This window comes from Mustela nivalis, assembly GCF_964662115.1.
Source record: "Mustela nivalis genome assembly, chromosome: 1".
Lineage (NCBI taxonomy): Eukaryota > Metazoa > Chordata > Mammalia > Carnivora > Mustelidae > Mustela > Mustela nivalis.
The window spans coordinates 208676511-208697437 of record NC_139020.1 but is presented as its reverse complement, the minus strand read 5'-3'; the positions used below and the strand labels follow the sequence as shown (position 1 = coordinate 208697437).

The following is a 20927-nucleotide window of genomic DNA, read 5'->3' as shown; positions in this document are numbered from 1 at the left end:
TAGCTGCCGTAGACCGTGACTCCTCTGATGTGTCTGGCCAAAAGAAATTGAGAACCTTCTGGAAAGGGCTCACTGTGCTTGATGCTGTTCTGGACATTCTGACTCTTGGGAAGAGGTCACAATGTCAACTGGAGCAGGAGTTTGGAAGAAGTGGATCCCCACCCTCATGGAAGACTTGGGTAGGGCTTTCTAGACTTCCAGGGAGGAAGTACCTGCCCGTGTGGTCGGAACAGTGAGGAGCGGAATTAGGCGCCGAGCCTGAAGATGGGACAGCCTCATTGCAATGTCACGATCACACTGGAACAGTACAACTTGCTGAAAACTCAGATGGTGGTCAGTGGTTTTTTGTTTTTTGGTTTTTGGTTTTTTTTTTAGCAATAAAGCGTTTTTAAATTAAGGTACGTACACTTTTTTAGGCATAATGCTATTGCACACTTAGTAGGACTACGGTGTCGTGTAAACATGGCTTTTACGGGCACCGGGAAACCACAGAATTCATTTGGCTCGCTTTGTTGGGATGCTCACTTGACTGCAACGGCCTGGAACCGAACCCGCGGAATCTCTGAGGTACGCCTGTGTGTCAGTGTCTGTAACGTTTCATAGAGAAGGCAATTTGGGACCGTCTCCGCAGGCTATTCCTCTGGGCAGGGAGGGGATAATGAAATAAAGGGTGGCCACGCTGGTCGAGAGCCTGGTTCAGACACTCTTTGGCTATGTGACCTTGAGCAGGTTGTTTTTCATCAAGACTCCGTTTTCCCATCTGTAAAAGAGGGACAACACTATGTCCCTCTGCAGATATTTGGTGGGGATTAAAAGAGAATCAGAGCTAGAGGCGCTGAATGTTCAGCAGCAGGTTTGCTGCTATCACCGTCACCATCTTCATCTTCTTCTGTATCCTCTGGCTAGTATAGCGGCTTGCACATTATAAACTCTCCAGAAAATATTTTGTCAGATAATCATAGCTAATATTCAGTGAGTACTTTACTGCGTCCAAATGCTTTTCTGACCCTCCCCTTTTTTAACATGTCCGTCCATGAGGTGCGTAGTATTATGCCAATTTCACAGGTGGGAAAACTGAGGCTCGGTGAAATGAAGTGACTGACCCAAAGTCAAATGACTAAGAAGCGCCGGAGGCCAGACCCAGCCTAGGCCAGCCAGTTCGGGGGCCCATGACGACAGAGCCCACAAGGAGAGAGAGAAAGGTATTTACAGAGGCAAGGTCCTAAAATAGAGAGTCGCTCCATTTTTCTTATTTAAAACAAGCTTCTCCCACTTCCTAACCCCAAGGAGCCACAGACAGTTTGGGGTAGTCTCTGGAATTATATCCAGCTGGCCGGCTTTGTTCTAGAATCTTCACCTCCTCAGTCTCCCTTTCTTCCTCTGCGATAGGGGATCCCATGCCCCCTCCCCCAGAGTCACAGTGACTGGACATGCAGGGGCTCCAGAAAGTCCCTGTCTGCTTGTACTGCTCTGCCCAGGGGAGGTCGGTTTCTTGGGGCCACCTCATGAGCTGTGGAGGGCCCCTATTCTAAGATGCTTCAGAGATTCTAGGGGTGACGGGACTGGGGTTAGATCTCAGGAGTGTCTAGGGGCCGTGAGCACCCTCAGCGTCTAGGGATGTCTCGGACTTATAAGGCATGTTGCAGAAGCTGTGGGGGACATTGTGGAGCTGTCCCCAAGGATTGTGGGTTCATCTTGGTTCCAGAAGGTAGCCTAGGGTTATAGGACTGTCTTGGGAACTGTGGAGGAATCTAATTGTGCCCCTGGGGTCTGTAGGGGACCCTAGGATTTGGGGGGCAGCTACATGTTTATGGGAATACCCCTTGAGTCTGAAGATACCCCCGAGGTTATGTTGGTGTCTCTGAACTTGTGGGGCCGTCTCAGGGATGCTTTGGAGCCACTTGGGGATTAGGGGATCTCTGAGGAGCTGCGGAAGAATTCTTAGGATCTGTGAGGGAGATTCGAACCCACCACCGCTGACGCGCACTTACCCCACCCACGCCTGGCGGCCAAAGTCCTGGAGGGGGCCTTCATGCGGTCTGTGGGAATACTCTGTGGCTATGAGAAATTCTAGGGGTGCTCTGGGAGTCTCTGCCTGACTGTGGGGGTACTTTAAGAGATTTGGGAGACATCTGAGGAAACTTGGTGATGATCCTGGGATCTGACTGAGTTTCATTTGCAGGTGCATCCTGAGAGTCTTGGGTTGCCCCTGGGTTTTATGAGAATATATCAGTAATAATGAGGACACTAGTGGGGACATTTGGGAAGCTAAGAGATTGTCCCAGAGTCTACCAGGCCTCTCAGAGCACCTCTGGCTTTTGGGGGGAACTCTTGGATTTGGGGAGGCACCTCTGGGTTCTGTGGGGGACACCTCAGGGATAGCTAGGACACTCCCTGGAATTGTGGGGACATCTGAGGGACTGTGGGGACAGCTAAGGGACTTTGGGGACGCCATTGGGGTTTGTGAGAGTCATAGTGGTTTGTGAGAGCACCCCAGGGATCTGGGGGGCACCCCAGATGTTTGTAGAGACGCTTCCGGTGATTGTAAGGACCTCAAGGGGACTGCGGGTGCCCCTGCGGTCTGAGGGGTGCCTCGCCGCAGCCGTGTGGGCGCCTGGGTCCCGCTCCGCCCCAGGGGCGGCCCCAGAGCGAAGCCGGAAGGGCCGAGGCGGCCGGGCGGGGTGCCCCAGGGCTGGGCGGCCGGCCTGCGTGGGCTGCGCGGGGCTGGCGGGCGGCGCAGCTCCCCAGCACCCGCCGAGGCGGGCCGCCCTGCGCCCCCTGTGGTTATGGCGCGGCCGCGAGGCCTGGGCCGCATCGCCGAACTGCAGCTGGCGGCCTTCCCGGCGGTGGCGGCAGCCGAGGACGAGGCGTTCCTGCCTGAACCACCGACCCCGCGCGCTCCCCGCCGCCCACGTTCGCCGCCCTCCTCGCCGGTCTTCTTCGCCATACCGTCCCCAACTTTCCGCAGGCGTCTTCGGCTTCTCCGCAGTTTCCAGGACTTTGGCCGCCAGGCGTGGGTGGGGTAAGTGCGCGTCAGCGGTGGTGGGTTCGAATCTCCCCTGACCGCCTGGCGCTGGCCGGGTCTGGGGTTCCTAGCTGGCCCTCCCCAGCGTAACTTCCCCTCTTCCGTCACAGGGCAGCGATAAAAATCATCCCTGCCCTCCAGCGTTGCTGTGGAGACATCTGATAGGGCATGCAGTAGGCACTCAATAAACGTTAAGTTCCTCCCACTTCCTGGGCCGACCTGAGGTTGTAGTCAGGCTTTGGAGAATAGAGGCCCACCTGCCCTCCTGGGTGATCTGAGGGCGTGTGTTCAATTCTGCGAGCCTCAGTCTAAGGGCCTGTGAAATGGGGCCAGCGCTGCCATCTGCGGGTTGCTTCGCCAGGAGGCACGGTGATGTTATCGGGTGCATCAGGCAGGGAGGGCAAACGGACTTTCTCTTCCTGGCCAGACCCGGACTGGGACAGGGGGCTGGAAGCTTTCGGGTGAGGAGCCTGGAGACCACATCCGGTCTGGCTTCCCGGTGTCCGCTTCTCTGGGAAACGGAGGTTGACAGCCCCCAGGTAGGAGCCGGCTGGCTCTGGGGGCTTCTCCAGATCCAGGAAAGGGTCCTCTACCTGCTCCCTTAACCCATACTCTCCGCACGCGCGTGTTTGGAGCCTGAGCCCAAACAACCTGAGACGTTCTGGGAGAGGACACTGCGGAGACAGGCTCAGCGTCTGGGCCCGGGGAAGAGATCCGGGAGGGCAGAGAAGCGGAGGAGAGGTCGGGAGCCCCGCGTGGAGTGGGGGACGGGGTATGTTTTGTGGGAAATCAGTGCCTCTCTCCGAGTTTCTCTGTGTGTCTGTCTCTGTCTCCACTTCTGTCTTTCCTGCTCCACCCCCTTCCCCGCATCCGTCGTCCCCCTCCTGGGGGTTTTTGTCACCGGACCCGCACTCTGCTGGCGCGGGCGAGTCTCTTTCCCCCAGGGGCGCCCGGCGTTGGGAGACGGCTCCAGCGGGCCCAGCTCGACGTCAGAGGGGGGGGAGGCGGGGCCAGAGGCAAGGCGTGGCCGAGGGGGGTGTGGGCCTGGGGCCAGAGCCCGGGAAGCGGGAGCCTGGGCACCCCTGCCCCCCCAGGTCCGGAGGGAGGGGGGCAGGGGGACATGTGCCCTGAGTTCCGCAGTAGAAGGCCCGTGCGGAGCCCTCCCTGGCTCTGGGGACACGGAGAGACGCCCGAATGCCCGCGGCCGTCCCTGGGGGGGTCACCGAGAGGGCGGGTGTGGAGGCGGTGCCAGCGGTGGCCACAGACACCTCGGGCCTTCGCCTTCGAGCACTGCTCGCCACACCACCGTGCCGCTGTCCCCATGCTCGCCCTGACAGCGCTTGGCACCCATGCGCTCGGGGACAGCACCCCGGGCAAGGCCCCGGCCCCCTGACCTGACACTGCCCCCTGCGCGCCTTGAGTCCCTGGTCCACTTCTCCTTCAGCGACGAGGACACCCGTTGGCACCCTCCAGGCAGATCTGTCAGGTGGGTGGCAGGCAGGTGGCCAATTTCCTCCTTTACCATCAAGGGCTCTGGCTGGGGGGAAAGGGTACCCAATCTTCCTTGGGGAGTCCTCAGGGTGGCTTCTAGGGTCTGCCTGGAGCCCCACCCCCTTTCCCGGCCCTAAAATTCAGGGCTTCCTGCACGTGAGAGCCTTCCAAGGGAATGTTGGGTCCTGCCCCCTTCCTATTTAAGATGGGATCCCTTCACCCTCTTGTGCCCCTAAACCTGGGTTTCTGGCACGCATCCGGGCAGCAAATATGGGTGTCCGGCGTCACCTGGCTTCCACTCCCAGGCCACCGGCCCGGAGCCAGGTCCCTCTGGCCCTGCTCTGCTCAGTGCCTCCAGGCTTCCCCACCCCCTCCTTACTGGGGCTGCCAGGCTGAAAACCAAGCTGGGGCAGAGGAGGGAGGGAGGCTTGCGCTGGAACTCCTGGAGGTTATTTAGAATCAGCTGGGCAGTGCTGGAGGGGAGAGGTTCTCAGAGGTCTCCGGGTACTCCAGCCTTGATCTTGCTTCCCTCCGCCAAACCCTTCCGACACCTGGACACACAGAGACGCAGACATGGGCACACGCACACACACTCTCCATCCGTAGCTACACTGGACACCCGAACACAGGGTATTCGGGGTCACCTGGTGTTTACTGTGTAAGGCACGGTCTCTTAGCTCGTGGGAACCCAAAGAGCCTCTCACAGTTGACCCTGGGGTGCGGGGATACACACACTCCAGAACCATCTCCTGCGGTGCAATACACCTCCCTGCCCGCAGGAACACACTCACCACGGCACACCCCCGCGCCGGACTCGCGGCTGCACACAGCCACACGCAGGAATGCACCTCATCCAGAGGCAGTACTCAGAGACAGTCACAGCATAGGTGTGGCACCCGGGTGCACTCTTCCAAGGTCACACAGGTTCACAGACAGAGATACAGACACACAGGTTCATGCAGGTGCCCCAGACCCCACTGACACGCTCGGGTGACCAAATCCGCACGGAGACCCCTGTCCACCCAGGTACCCCGGAGCACACGTCTGCTATGACTCTCTCTCTCTCTCACACACACACACACAGACCCTCTGTGCACACCCAGCCCTTACAAACAGCCATGTCACCTGGCACCACAAGCCTGCCTGGCAGACACGCCAGCGCCCGCCCTCAACCTCTGTGTGACCTTCACGAAGCAAATGCCAAGCCTTTCCATAAAGGCTGCCTGGCACCTCCTGCAAGGGAGTCGGGTGGAGTGGGGCAGGGAGCCCTGGGAGATACCAGGCCTGCCTGGAAGAAAGACAGACACCCCGTGATTTGGTGCACAGCTTCGCAGTCCAGCTGCCCAGGCTGAAATCCTTCCTCTCCAGCTAACTGGGTTGTTCATCCTGTCTGTACCTCAGTTTATTTCTCTTGAAAATGGGCCATTAGGGGACGTCTGGGTGGCTCAGTCAGTTAAGTGGCTGCCTTCGGCTCAGGTCAGGATCCCAGGGTCCTGGGATTGAGTCCTGCATCAGGCTCCTTGCTCAGCGGGGAGCCTGCTTCTCTCTCTGCCTGCTGTGCTCTCTCTCTAACAAATAAATAAATAAAATCTTAAAAAAAAAAAATAGGAAAGAAAGAAATGGGTCATTAGTATGTGTCCAGACACAGCACAGTGTCTGAGGCATTTAATAGCAGTTGGCTACTTTCGTGGTGGTTAGGATTTTTACCAACTGGAACGTGTCTCCTTTCTCTTCTGCTCCACTCCCGGCTTGTTTGTTGCCCATTGGCCCCTTGGAGCAGAACTCCCTGGAGCCGTGATCTGCTCCTGGGCTGCACTGTCCTCCAGGGGCCCAGTTCAATGCTTGGGGAGCCCACGTGGGCAGGCAGAGGGGCCCCAGGGATGGGAGAGGGACAGGGAGGCAGGGTGGCAGCTTCCTCCAAGGGTGCCACCAGTGGTCAGCCCCTCTGAAGGGGAGTCTTGTGCAGGTTTTTTCCTTTCTGGTGGAGTGTCTGGGCATGTGGCTATGATGTCAAGGCCTCCTGGCTGCCCTTGACTCCACTTTATGGCCTGGTCCCTTTAGGACATTAATGGAGCAGGCTCCGGGCTGACTTTGTTCTACCCTGAGCAGCCGCAGGCCAGGGAAAGGTGACAACTCCACATCGTCCCAGGGTGCAATTCTGGAGGGCAGCTGAAACCCTTCCCACCCCTACCCACCCCTACCCACCCCCCCCCACACACTCAACCTGCAGTTCCAAAGGCCCAATCCCCGCCCCTCTGCCCTTCCAAAGCCTGGGGGACAGAAGCTCCTGGAAGCACAAACAGCAGGGGCCCCAGGGAGCCTCTTCCCATCCTGGCCTCTGGGCTCCTGCTTACGTGAGCAGCGTCCCCTGGGGCTGCAGGATGGGCTAGCCATGCTGGTTGGGCACCCTCTGGGACTTGGCTCTCACCTTCCCTTACCTGGCTTCAATGACCTGGGCAAAGGTGAGATCTTGAGTCTGTAGGCAAGCTCCTCTCCCCGCCCCAGGGGCACTCAGCAGCACCAGAACATCCAGGCTGTGCCTTGGGAAGGAGGACATAGTTTTCAGGCAGCGAGGCCACCAACTCCTTGTCACCCTTCTGTGCCTCACTCTCCTCGTGGAGCTGGGATGTTAACACAGCTCACAGAGTTGGCGGGAGACATAACCGGGCTCATGTTCGTAAAGCACTAGGAGTGTGCCAGGCACATGGCAAAAGATTCAGTAAATAGCTTGTTATTATTGCTTTATACCTACAAGGATCTCACCTGGCCTGGGTATAGCAGATGCTCAGTAAATGGGCTTTATCATCAAAGGCCCCAAGGTCATGATCTAAGAAGATTCCACCTTAAGAGTTTTTTTTTTTCCTTTCCTTTTCTTTTCTTATTTCTTTTCTTCCTTCCTTCCTCCCTCTCTTTCTTTTCTTCTTTATTTCTTTCTTTCTTGTAGGCTGCGCACTCAGCATAGAGCCCAACATAGGGCTCGAACTCACAGCCCTGAGATGAAGGCCTGAGCTGATACTGAGTCAGATGCTTAATTGACTGAGCTACCCAGGCATCCCTTACGAGTTTTTGTTTTTGTTTTTTACTTTTAAAAATTAATGTCGAGAAAAATTTACCCTTTTTAGTATATACCATATGAGGGTTTTTTTTATTGTGGAAAGTATACATAACATCCAATTACCCATTTTAATCCCTCACGGAGTGTACAATTCAGTGTCATTAAGTACGCGCACAACTATCACCACCGTCTGTCTCCAGAACTTTCTCATCTTCTCAAAAGGCAGCTCTGTCCCCACCCTTTGCCAACCCTTGGCTCCCACCATTCTACTTTGTGTCTAGGAATATGACTGCTGTAGGGACCTCTTCACAGTGGAATTTTACAATATTTGCCCTTTTGTGTCGGGCTTATTTCATTTCGCATAATGCCTTCAACTTCATCCATGTGGTGTCATGTGTCAGAATTTCACTTTCTTTTTAAGACTGAATAAGATTCCATTGGCAATATACGCCACCATTTTCTTTATCTGTTCAACAACTGGTGGACACTTCAGTTGTTTCCAGCTTTTGGCTATTGTGAATAATGCAATGCTGCTGTGAACGTTGGTTTACAAATACCTGTTTAAGCTTTGCTTTCAATTCTTGAGTATTTAGTATTTCCTTTTTTTAAAAAAAAGATTTATATATTTTGGGGGCACCTGGGTGGCTCAGTGGTTAAGTGTCGGCCTTCAGCTCAGATCACGATCCCAGAGTCCTGGGATCGAGCCCCGCATCAGGCTCTCTGCTCAGCAGGGAACCTGCTTCTCCCTCTCCCTCTGTCTGCCTCTCTGCCTACTTGTGCTCTCTCTCTATCTCTCTGTCAAACAAATACAATCTTTAAAAAAGAAAAAGATTTTAGGTATTTTTATTTTGAGAGAGAGTGCGAGCAGGGTTAGGGGCAGAGGGAGAGGGAGAAGCAGGCCCCCCGTGGAGCAGGGAGCCGGATGCAGTGGCTATATCCCAGGACCCTGGGATCATGACCTGAGCCGAAGGCAGATGCTTAAGTGACTGAGCCACCCAGGTGCCCCTCCTAAAGATTTTATTTTTAAGTAACCCAATGTGGGGTTCGAACTTATAACCCTGAGATCAAGAGTCACACGCTCTACTGACTCAACCAGCCCGGAGACCCTATTTTTTATAGTAGCCATTCTAATGAGTATGTGCTGCTCTCTCATTGTACCTTTGATTAGCATTTCCCGAATGATTAATGCTGTCAGGCATCCTCTCCCGTGTTTATTGTCCATCGGTATGCACACATATCTTATTTGTTGTGCTTTGGTTTACTGGACTTTACAAATATTGTGGTTTTCGCACATCGAAGGTTTGTGGTAAGCCTGCGTCAGGCAAGTCTATCAGTGCCGTTTCCCCAACAGCATTTGCTCGCTTCGTGTCTCCATATCACATTTTGGTAATTCTTGCAACATTTCAGACTTTTTCATTCTCATCGTATTTGTTAGGGCAAACTGGGACCAGTGATTAAAACTCACTGAGAGCTCAGATGATGGTTAGCATTTTTTAGCAATCAAGTAGTTTTTTTTTTCTTTTTTTTTTTAAGATTTTATTTATTTATTTGACAGAGAGAGAGAGATCACAAGTAGGCAGAGAGGCTGGCAGAGAGAGAGGGGGAAGCAGGTTCCCTGCTGAGCAGAGAGCCCGATGCGGGATTTGATCCCACGACCCAGGGATCAAGACCTGAGCTGAAGGCAGAAGCTTAACCCACTGAGCCACGCAGGTACCCCAGCAGTCAAGTATTTTTCAATTAAGGTTATGAACTTCCTAGACCTAATGCTACTGCACACTTAATAGACCACAGTGTGGTGTAAACATAACTTTTATATGTCCGGGAAATAGACAAAATTCAGTTGCCATGCTTAATTGCAGTGTTCTGGAACCAAGCCTGCAATATCTCCGAGGTATGCCCATATCTTCTCTGGAGAAATGTTTAAGTCCTTTGCCCACTTTTTAACTGGGTTTTTGTTTTTTGTTGTTAAGTTTTAGTTCTTTATATATTCTAGGTATCAATCCCTTATCAGATACATGGTTTGCAAAAACTTTCTCCCGTTCTATGCATTGCCTTTTCACTCTCTGGATAGTGCCTTTTGGTGCCAAAAAACTGATAATTCTGAGGTACAATTTCTTTTCTTCTTTTTTCTTTTAAGATTTTATTTATTTATTTGACAGAGAGAGAGAAGGCACAAGCAAAGGGAATAGGAGAGGAAGAGGCAGGCTCCAACTGAGCAGGGAGCCAGATGCAGGACTTGATCCCAAGACCCTGGGATCATGACCTGAGCCGAAGGCAGACAGTTAACTGACTGAGCTACCTGGGCACCCCTGTTTTTTGTTGCCTGTGCTTTTGGTGTCATATCCAAGGAATCATTACCAAGTCCAATGTCATGAAGTTCCTAGGAGTTGTTTTTATTTTTAAGATTTTATTTATTTGACAGACAGAGATCACAAGTAGGCGGAGAGGCAGACAGAGAGAGAAGAGGAAGCAGGCTCCCTGCTGAGCAGAGAGCCCAACGCGGGGCTCAATCCCAGGACCCTGGGATCATGACCTAAGCCGAAGGCCGAGGCCTTAACCCATTGAGCCACCCAGGCGCCCCTCCTAGGAGTTTTATACCTTTTAGTTCTTCCATTTAGGTCTTTGATCCATTTTGAGTTAATTTTGTATATGATGTGAGGTAAGGATCCAGCTTTATCCTTTTCCATGTGAATAAGCAGTTTTCTCAGCACCATTTGTTCAAGAGACTCGCTGTCCTTTTCCCATTGAGTGGTCTTGTTGCCCATACTGATAATCATTTGACAATATATGTGAGGGTTTATTTCTGGGTTCACTCGACTCTGTTGGTCTATAAGTCTGTCTTTTTTTTTTTTTAAGATTTTATTTATTTATTTGTCAGGGATAGAGGGAGAGAGAGCGAGCGAGCACAGGCAGACAGAGAGGCAGGCAGAGGCAGAGGGAGAAGCAGGCTCCCTGCCGAGCAAGGAGCCCGATGTGGGACTCGATCCCAGAACATGGATCACTGGGATCATGACCTGAGCGGAAGGTAGCTGCTTAACCAACTGAGCCACCCAGGCGTCCCTATAAGTCTGTCTTTATACCAGTACCACACTGTTTTGATTACCGTAGGTTTGAAAATCGGGAAGTGTGAGTCTTCCAACTTTGTTCTTCTTTTTCAAGATTCTCTCTTTTTTTTTTTTTTTTTTTTTTAAAGGAAGAGATAACACGAGCAGGGGAAAGAGAGAGAAGCAGACTCCCCACTAAGCAGGGAGTCCCATGTGGGGCTTAGTCCCAGGAACCTGGGATCACAACTTGAGCCGAAGGCAGACGCTTAACCAACTGAGCCCACCCAGGCGCCCTGTCTTCACATTCTTTTTTTTTTTTTTTTTAAGAGAGAGAGAGAGAGATCATAAGGAGGCAGAGAGGCAGGCAGAGAGAGAAGAGAAGCAGGCTTCTTGCTGAGCAGAGAGCCCAATGGGGGCTCAATCCCAGGACCCTGAGATCATGACCTGAGCCAAAGGCAGAGGCTTTAATCCACTGAGCCACCCAGGCGCCCCCCATCTCCTCATTCTTGAATGCAGGATGTCTTTTGATTTATTTGTGCCTTCTTTAATTCCTTCCAGCAACACTTTTGTTTTCCATGCACTTTTGTCCCATTGGTTAAGTTCATTCCTAACATCTTATTCATTGTGATGGTATTGTACATGGAATTGTTTTCATAATATTCTTTTTGGATTATTCATTGTTCGTGTACAGAAAGGCAACCGATTTTTGGTGACTTTGTATCATGCGACTTTGCTAAATTCATTTATTAGTCAGTTCTGAGTTTTGACACAGGTAATCCCCACTGCTGGCTTCTTTCTCTTTGCAAAATTCTTTTGAGACTGATTCAAGTCGTTTTGTGTATCAGGAGTTAAAAAGGAAACTGCTGCTTCTTTCTACTCTTGCTGACTCTTAACTTCTGACACCAAACATGTGTGGTTCCCCCCACCCCACACACACACCAACCAATTCTGCAGTTGTCTGTGACACGGACTGGGTGAACTACATTCTGTTTCAATTCTGACACAAACTGCCCGGAGCTACTACAGATCCTACAGGTGAAGGGCTCAGTCTGGTAAGGCTGCCCCCACTTTAGCTTAAGTCTCAAGTCCAGGGTGTGTCTACATGGGCTTTGGCCCCACCAGCTGTAAGTCAAGGTTATGACAAATCCCCCCCCTCCCTCGGGTTTGGTTAATTTCCTAGAGCTAGTCACAGAACTTCAGTAAACAGTGCACTTACTAGACCACTGGTTTATTGGAAAAGATACAGCTCGGGAACAGCCAGACGGAAGAGATGCAGAGAGCAAGGTCTTAGGGGAGGGGCTTGGAGCTCCATGCCCTCTCCAGGTGCAGCCCCTCCGCGTGCTCAGCAACCCGGAAACTCTCAGGGATGTTGATGGAGGCTTCATTTTTTGGCACAACTCATTAAGTCATTGGCTGCTCCATTGGTGACTCACTCATTCTCCTGGCCCCTTCCCTTCCAGTCCAAGGAGGGGGACTGAAAGCTCTAACCCACTTAATCACATGGTTGCCCATCTCCCCCCCACCCCACCCCTGCAAGGAGTCCCTATCCTGAGGCTCTCCAGGTGTCCCCAGCAGATAGTCATCTCTTGGCAGGCAAAGACACTTTTCACTGCAGACGTTCCTAGGGTTTTTAGAATTGGGTGACAGGAAACCAGGGCAGAAACCAAATATATATTTTTTATTATTTCACAGTAGTTCAAAAAAAATTTTTTTTTTAAGCAGACTCCACAGGGGTGCCTGGATGGCTTAGTCGTTAAGTGTCTGCCTTCAGCTCAGGTCATGATCCCAGGGTCCTGGGATCGAGCCCCGAGTTGGGCTCCCTGCTCAGCTCGAAGCCTTCTCCCTCTCCCACTCCCCCTGCTTGTGTTCCCTCTCTTGCTGCCTCTCTTTATGTCAAATAAATAAATAAAATCTTAAGAAAAAAAAAATGAACAGGACTGGAAATGTATATTTTCTTTTTAAAAATATATTTATTTGAGAGAGAGAAAGAGCACAAGTGTTGGGGGGAAGGGGCAGAGGGAGAGGGAGACACAGCGTCTGTGCTGACCAGGGAGCCGGTTACGGGGCTCCATCCCAGGACTGGGAGATCATGACCTGAGCCAAAGTCAGACACTTAACCAACTGAGCCACCAAGGTGCCCCCCCTTATGATTTTTTTTTTCAAAATATTTATTTATGTATTTGAGAGAAAGAGAGAGAGACAAAGAGAGTACAAGCAGGGGGAGAGGGCGAGGGAGAAGCAGACTCCTGGCTGAGCTGGGAGCCAGACATGGGGCTTGATCCCAGGACCTGTAGATCATGACCTGTGCCGAAGGCAGACACTTAACAGTCTGAGCCACCCAGGTGCCCATGTTTTTTTTTTTTTTAAGGTTTTATTTATTCATTTGACCCAGGGAGAGAAAGAGAGAGGGAGAGAGAGAGCACAAGCAGGGAGACCTGCTGGCAGAGGAGGGAGAGCTCTCCACTGAGCAGGGAGGCTGATGCAGGATTCAATCCCATGACCTGAGCTGAAGGCAGACGCTTAACTGACTGAGCCACCCACGCACTCCCATGACTTTCTTATTTTTTATTTTATTTTTTAAAAAATATTTTATTTATTTATTTGACACAGAGAGAGAGAGAGATCACAAGTAGGCAGAGATACAAGCAGAGAGAGGGGAAGCAGGCTCCAAGAGCCGGATACAGGGCTCGATCCCACATGACTTGAGCAGAAGGCAGAGGGTTAACCCACTAAGCCATCCAGGCACTCGTCCTGTAACTTTCTTTTTTCTTTTTTCTTTTTCCTTTTTTTTTTTTTTAAGATTTTATTTATTTGTCAGAGAGAGAGTGAGCACAGGCAGACAGAATGGCAGGCAGAGGCAGAGGGAGAAGCAGGTTCCCTGCCAAGCAAGGAGACCGATGTGAGACTTGATCCCAGAACTCTGGGATCATGACCTGAGCCGAAGGCAGCTGCTTAACCAACTGAGCCACCCAGGCATCCCAGTCTTGTAACTTTCTTAATAACATTTTCTTTTCTCTAGTTTACTTTATTGTAAGACTACAGTATATAATACATATGCAAAATACATGTTAATCGATTGTTCCTGTTATTGGTAAGGTTTCTGGTCAACAGCAGGCTGTGAGTAGTCAAGTTTTTGGGGAACCAAAAGTTATATGTGGATTTTCAACTTCGCAGTGGGTAGCACCCCAACCTCTTGTTGTTCAAGGGTCTACCGTATTTTTACTTATCTTGGATATAAACTCAGGAGTGGGATTTCGGATCACCCAGTAAGTGTACAGTTCATTGCTTAAGAAACTGACCAGCTGCCTTCTAGAGTGGCTAAGCCACTTCCTGCTGGAGTCTTCCTTCCAGCAATGCATGAGGAGGGTTCCAGTTGCTCCAAATCCTTGTTACCAATTGTCATTATTGTCTTCAGTTCTTGTCTGTTTCCTGTTTGTTTATTTGAACCATGCTAGCAGGTATGAAGGGATGGTTCCGGGTGTTAATTTGTATTTCCCTAAAGAGTAATGGTGTTTCCTTTGCTTATTTGCCATCTGTATATCTTCTTTGGCGAACTGTCCAGACTTTTGATCATTTTTAAATTGAATTCCTTGTCTTCTTTTTATTGAGTTTGGAGTCTTCATTATATAGTCTGGATACAGATCCTTTGTCATATATTTTCTCCTAGTATGTAACTTGTCTTTTTATGCTTTCAACTGGGTCTTTTGCAGAACAGAAGTTTTTAGAGTTTTTAAATGTTTGATTTTTATTTATTTATTTATTTATTTGACAGAGAGAGAGAGAGAGAGAGAGATCACAAGTAGGCAGAGAGGCAGGCAGAGACAGAGACGGAAGCAGGCTCCTTACTGAGCAGAGAGCCTGATGCAGGGCTTGATCCCAGGACCCTGAGATCATGACCTGAGCTGAAGGCAGAGGCTTAACCCCTGAGCCACCCAGGCACCCCAGATGTTTGATTTTTTTTTTTAAAGATTTATTTATTTGAGAGAGAGACAGTGAGAGAGAGCATGAGCGAGGAGAAGGTCAGAGGGAGAAGCAGACTCCCCATGGAGCTGGGAGCCCGATGCGGGACTCGATCCCGGGACTCCAGGATCATGACCTGAGCCGAAGGCTGTCGTCCAACCAACTGAGCTACCCAGGCGTCCCCCAGATGTTTGATTTTTAAAAGAAGTTTGAATTTTTGACTGCTTAAAAGTTCTGATTTCTACGGCCACTAGGTGGTCCAGTCGGTTAAGCCTCCGACTCTTTGATCTCAACTCAGGGCTTGATCTTGGGGTTGTGAATTCAAGCCTAGGGTTGGGCTCCACACTGGGTGTGGAGCCTACTTAAAAAATAATAATTAAAAAATAATAAAATTTGTGATTTCTTTCCTAAAATTGGACTACCCGGTTGCCCCGGACCCCCAGCATCACCCTGCCTTTGGTGTCAGATGCCTGAGTCCTGGGAACATTTGCTTTAATGGTAGGAATGTGCTCGAATGGGGCTTGAGCAGGTAGAGGGCAGCAGCCAACCAGTTTGAATTCTGACCCCTGTTTACACTGGTCACCTGGATGCCCCGAAGGAGGTGGTGTTTGTCCCCATTTTGTGGATGAGGAAACTGAAATCCAGCCATACCTCTGGGAAGTGGCAGAGCCAGCATCTCCCTGCCTCCTCTTGAGGATCTCTGTCTTGCCAGTGCCCCCAGGCTGGATCCCATCTTCCTCCCCTCTCTCTGTAGCTGTGTCTCTATAGTCACAGTCTGTATCCCCACTCTAGCCACACCAGCTTCCTTGCTAGTCCTCACACAAAAGCCAAATCCTGCCCCAGGGCTTTTGCACTTGCTATTTCCCCACACCCTACCCCCACCCCTGGAGTGTTTTCTCCTATTTCCTGACCAGTGGCCTGCTCCTTCTTATCTTTCAGGCCCCACTCACTTGTCCCCTCCTCAAAGAGGCCTGGCTCAACTAGCAGCTAAAATCACCTCTCCAGTAACTTTCAGTCACCCACCTGGTTTCTAATTCTGTGCATGGCACAATTCCGTTCATACATTCATTCGTTACATTTTATGGTTTATTAGGTAAACATGTATGGGTGTCTACTGTGTGCCAGGCCATCTTCCTGGCTTAAGAGATATAGCAGTGAACAACGCAGACAAAAATCCTTTCTCTCCAAGGCTTAGTTCTAGAAAGGAAGGCAAATAGTAAAGAAATCAAATATAGAGTATGTCAGGTAAGTAGTATTTCTTTTTTTTAAGGAAGGGAGATATAAAAATATTGGGACAGAGATTCAGATCTTAAATGTGTTGGTCAAGTGAGGCCTCCTGAGAAGATAATGTTTAAGCCGAGGCCTAAAGGAGGTAAAGGAGGAGCCACCAGAGATCTGGGCAGGGGAAGCAGCCTGTGCAAAGGCCCTGAGGCTGGAATGTATCTGGAATGTTTAGGAAACAGCTAGGAGGCCATTGTGGCTGGAGTGGAGTGAGTGAGGGGTGGACTAGGAGGTCATTGGGCAGGGCCCTGTGGGCCACAGGGGGGACTTGGGCTTTTGCTCTAGGGTGAGCTGGGAGCCACAGAAGGATCTGAACAGAAGAAGGATGGGACCTGACACAAGTGTTCAAAGGCTCCCTCTGGCCACAGTGGAGGGGAACAGATTGAGGAGCAAAGACAGGAGCCAGGGACCAGGGCAGAGACAAATGTACTGGTCCAGATCCAGGCAAGCCCTGAGGCAGGGCTGACCCAAGAGGGGGTGCAAAGTGGACAGATTCTGAGTAGACTTGGGCATAGAGCCAAGAAGGCCCCCACACTTTGGGGGTGTGCACTGCGGCCAGGCTAACCTGTTTATAGTCCAGCCTCCCCATGACATGTCCTTGAGGGACAGAGGATGGTCTGTCACTGCTGGGTCCCCACACCTCTACAGAGCCTGGCTCTCAGAGGCGCTCAGTAGCTTGAGCTCCACAACTCCCCATCTCTTTTGGGGTATGTCTCTCTTTAATGTCTCCTATCTGTCCCTCCCGACCTCGACAGGAATTTCCTTGTACATTCCTTTTCAATGTCATCTCAGCCCCGCTGACCCGTCTTCTTGCCCATCCCCTTACAGCTTTGAGGCAGAGAATGGGCCCTCGCCGTCTCCCGGCCGCAGCCCCCTGGACTCGCAGGCGAGCCCAGGCCTCGTGCTGCATGCTGGGGCCGCCACCAGCCAGCGCCGGGAGTCCTTCCTGTACCGCTCAGACAGCGACTACGACATGTCCCCCAAAACTATGTCCCGGAACTCGTCGGTCACCAGCGAGGCGTGAGCACCCCCTTGTCACCCTCCAGGCCTGCGCCCACATGAGCTGCCCTTGCCAGCAGGGAGTGGGGACACTGCCCAAGCCCCGGGCCACCTCTCCCTTCCAGTGAAAAGTAAACAGCCCCCTTGTCCATAGCAAGGGCTCAGTCCGCCTACCCACTGGCAGCTGGGGCCTGGCCCCCCCTCGGCCCTGTCCCTCCAACAAGGAGAAAACTCCACGTGAGCCCCTCCCTGCTGCCATTTCTTCCTACGGACTGTCCACCCTGGCTGAGCCCACTTTTCCTTCTCCCCGACCCCAGGCCTCCCTAAGCCAGCCCCCCTTATCACGACCACCTGTTGAGGTGTGAGCACCCCCAGACCTGCCCAGCCCCCTCCCCTCTCACTGGATCCTCCAGTCCTGGCCCTTCCCATCCAGGCACCCGCCCCACCCCCTCCTGCCCACACTGCTCTCCCCAAGCCCAGCCCCGGCAGGGTAGCTATGGCTGTCCCCTTTGTCTCTGCACACCCCCTCCCTGCCCACCCACGTGAGCTCCTCTCTCTGACCACCATTTCCTTCAGGACCAGCCCCTGCAGGGTGCCTACCCTTGGGAGGTCTCCCCTGACCTGTGTGAGCTTCCCCTCCCAGCCCACCAACCTCCCCAGGCCCAACCCACTCTAGCGAGTTGCTGCTCTGGCACCCTAGCCCTTCCCCACCCAGGCCCATAGGTGTCCCGAGGCAAGAACTCCTGACCTGCCCCTGTCCTTGATTGCAGGCACGCTGAGGACCTCATTGTGACACCTTTTGCCCAGGTAAGACCCCTCTCCAAAGGAGGGAAGGGGTTCCAACCCTCCCCCACAGTTGGGGATGGTGCCTAGCCCCAGCCGCCTCTCCACGTGGCTCCCTCTTTTCACTGCCGCTCCCTATCCCAGGTGCTGGCCAGTCTCCGGAGTGTTCGCAGCAACTTCTCACTCCTGACCAATGTACCCATTCCCAGCAACAAGTAAGTCAGGGCTGGTCCCCATCGGTCCTGATTGCAAGGCTAAGCACACCTGGGTTCAACTCTTAGCTCCGCTGTGTGACCTCAGGCAGGAACTTGATCTCTCTGAGCCTCTGTTCAGGCAACAGCTCCCCCTGAGCCAGTAAACCATTGCAATTTGAATGCCTAAGACAGAAACTTAAAACTAAAGACCAAGGGGTCCAGTTACCCTAAGCTTGGGGCCACTGCAGGCCCCGATGCCAACTTCCTGGGCAATAGCATCTTGTGGTACCTTTGCTCCCCCTCCATAAAATGGGAATTTAATAGCGCCTCCATTAGATGTGGCTGTGAGGAGTCTGGAAGATGATACACAGGAAAGTGTGAGAACATTGTTTAGCACTAAAAAGCGGTAGTTATTATGTGGGAAGAGGGGTGTGGCTGAGAACTGCTGGTCCCTCCAGGAGTTAGGGGAAAGATGCTCAAGGAAGTAGGAACTTTGGAGACAAAGGACCTGTCCCTACCTCTGACCAGCCCTGTCACTCCTTGAGGAGAGCCCGTTTCCTCACTTGTAAAATGGGTCCTTTTGGGGCTCTGTGAGAGGCTGCAGGCTGAGTAAATGGGACACGGTGAGCGCTCAGAAAAAGGAAAATGGGCATTATTCATGGAGGGGGGGGAGCAGGAATCCGGACCCACAGGCTGATGCTGGAGGCCCATTTCTTTGCAGACGGTCCCCATTGGGCGGCCCAACCCCAGTCTGCAAGGCCACGCTATCAGGTAACAAAGCCCAAGGGGTGGGAAAGGGGCCCTCTTGCTGCTGGGGTGGGGATCCTCTCAGTCGGGGTGGCTGTCTTAACTGTCCTTTCCCAGCCCCCCTCTCACCTGGTAGACCCCCATCATCACGGGCTGGGGCCTCTGGGTCACCACCTGTGCTGCCCCTTCTCCAGAAGAGACATGTCAGCAACTGGCCCGGGAGACACTGGAGGAGCTGGACTGGTGTCTCGAACAGCTGGAGACCATGCAGACATACCGCTCCGTGAGCGAGATGGCTTCTCACAAGGTGAGCGGACCTGGAGCCCCAGGGCCGGAGCAGCCCCTGGGCGGGGCCTGGGGATAGGGGCCACCCGCTGGGTGGGACCTGTAGGCGGGGCATCCTTGGGGGCGGGGCTGGTTTCTGGATAGGGCCAATGAGGGGGGACCATTCCCTGGGCCTGTGGGTTGGGGCTGACTACTGGGTGGGGAATGGGGCGGGGTCAATCAGTATGTGGGGCATATGGGGTGGGAGTCCATCCTTAGGCGGGGCCCCTAGTCTGCCTGTTCCCGTGGGTGCTGACTTCTCCCAGGGGTGGGGGAGCCTGTTGTGTGTGGATGGGTATGGGTGTCTGTACACCTGCATGTAGACAACCGTCTCTCTTAAGTGGGGCTCTTATGCTAGAGTCTACAAGTGTGTATGTGCCCGTGGGTCTGTGTGGCTGTCAGTTTGCAGGCTACACATTCTCACCACAAGGTGGGATGGGAGGGGATATTTTAAGAGGGCACATCAGGAGCGGTATGCAGATGTGTACCTACGAAGGATATATGGGTATGCACAGACAATCATACTGAGTTGCGTGGGGGCCTGTGCCAGAGGGGTGAGTATGTTTACAAGTGTGAGTTGGCCTAGGAATGAATCTGAGTGTGCATCTCCATGTGTTTGTGACTCTGTGCGAGTGCATGCAGGGCTACAGGGGAGGGTGCAAGGCTCCCATGCACAGTTGTGCAGATTGTGGACTGCACAACTCTAGAGGACACCATTCAGAAAGCAGGCAATATGAATGATGTTTCTGTTGTGCAGCATAGTGGTTGCCCTCGTGGGAGGAAGAAGCCTATCAGGAAACGAGTATGCCCGTGGAGGTGTCTGTGTTGGGGGTGGGTGCCTACACCTGTGGGTGGAGGTATGTCTGGGAACATTCAAGTCTGAGGGTGATGGTGTCTCTGAGGGTGTGCTGAGCATCTGAGAGTGTGACTGTCTCTAAATGTAGGTCTTCGGTTGTGTTTCTGCAGTGGTGTGTTTGTGTATTTGTGGGTGTGAGTGTGAGCATTCCCTCGTGGATTTCTCAGGGTCTGTCTGGTACCCAGGGCCACATGGGTTTTTGTGTCTGTTTGAAAGTGTGTCTGTGGCTATGCTGAGTGTTTGTTAAGTGTGCCAGTATACCTGGGTGTTTGTCCCTTGGTGTGTGTCTCCACATCTGGGTGTGACTCTGTGTTCCTGGAAGTGTTGTGTCTGAGGGTGTCTACCTTCTGTGTGTCCAGCGGTCTACCTGTAAATGTGTTGGACATCAGAGTTGTGACTGTGTGGTATGTGCCTGCATACGGGTTGGTGTGGAAGGTGTGTCTCAGAGTGTTTGTATGTCTGTGAATGTGTAGAGCATCTGGGTGTGTGTCTTTGTCTCTGGGTGTGTCCATGGAGGGGACATGTCCTCTCCAGGGTGTGTGTGCCTCCCCGCCATCCCTGGCAGCCCCACCTGGATCCTGGCTTAGGCCCGTGGGCTCCGATGCCCCTTTAACGCCCCCCCCACCCCCGGCACCACCTGACGTCGCATGCAGCCTGCCAGTGCTGCAGTGAGAACGCACACGCACACACACAGGCGCACACACGGAGCCCAGAGCCTCCAAAGCCACCTCCCGGGACCCTCGCCCTGCCCCCTCATGGGCAGGGGTCCCAGGCCGCCTCCAGCCGCTGCCGCGGGGGGGCCCTTCAGGGCCAGGGGCTGGCAGACCATGTAACCAGGGCTGCTGTCGGGAGCGCGGAGGGGAGGGGAGCCCCCAGCCCTGCTGGGCCGGCCCAGGCCCCTCCGCGGCTCCCCTTTGCACTGCCCACCTGCCCAGAGCGCCCCCCCCCACAGTGGCTGTTAACCCCAGGACTCCCCAAGCCCAGCCTCTCTGTGCGGCAGCCCCGAGCGGGGCTAAGATTCCAAGATGCCCTTGGTGGATTTCTTCTGTGAGACCTGCTCCAAGCCGTGGCTGGTGGGCTGGTGGGACCAGGTAGGGGAACTCGGAGTGGAGGGTGGGCAGGAGACTCGGCCCCGGCCCTCCCACCTTGGATCCTACAGCCCCTGGTC

The 20927-nt window shown here is 52.9% G+C and overlaps 1 protein-coding gene across 6 annotated transcripts in view; it reads left to right on the top strand.

Annotated features, from left to right (window-relative positions):
• PDE4A (phosphodiesterase 4A) overlaps positions 1–20927 on the top strand; it is a 44756-nt gene that overhangs the window by 11603 nt on the left and 12226 nt on the right. For 2 of the 6 annotated variants that reach the window (XM_082731275.1, XM_082731274.1), the window contains 5 exons: positions 16685–16876; positions 17626–17662; positions 17783–17853; positions 18554–18603; positions 18774–18886. In XM_082731275.1, coding sequence (XP_082587401.1) covers positions 16685–16876; positions 17626–17662; positions 17783–17853; positions 18554–18603; positions 18774–18886 — 463 coding nt within the window. Of the gene's footprint in view, positions 1–2669; positions 3023–4290; positions 4512–16684; positions 16877–17625; positions 17663–17782; positions 17854–18553; positions 18604–18773; positions 18887–20694; positions 20851–20927 lie in introns of those variants that run through there. The other 4 variants (XM_082731281.1, XM_082731276.1, XM_082731277.1 and 1 more) reach the window with 4 other exon arrangements.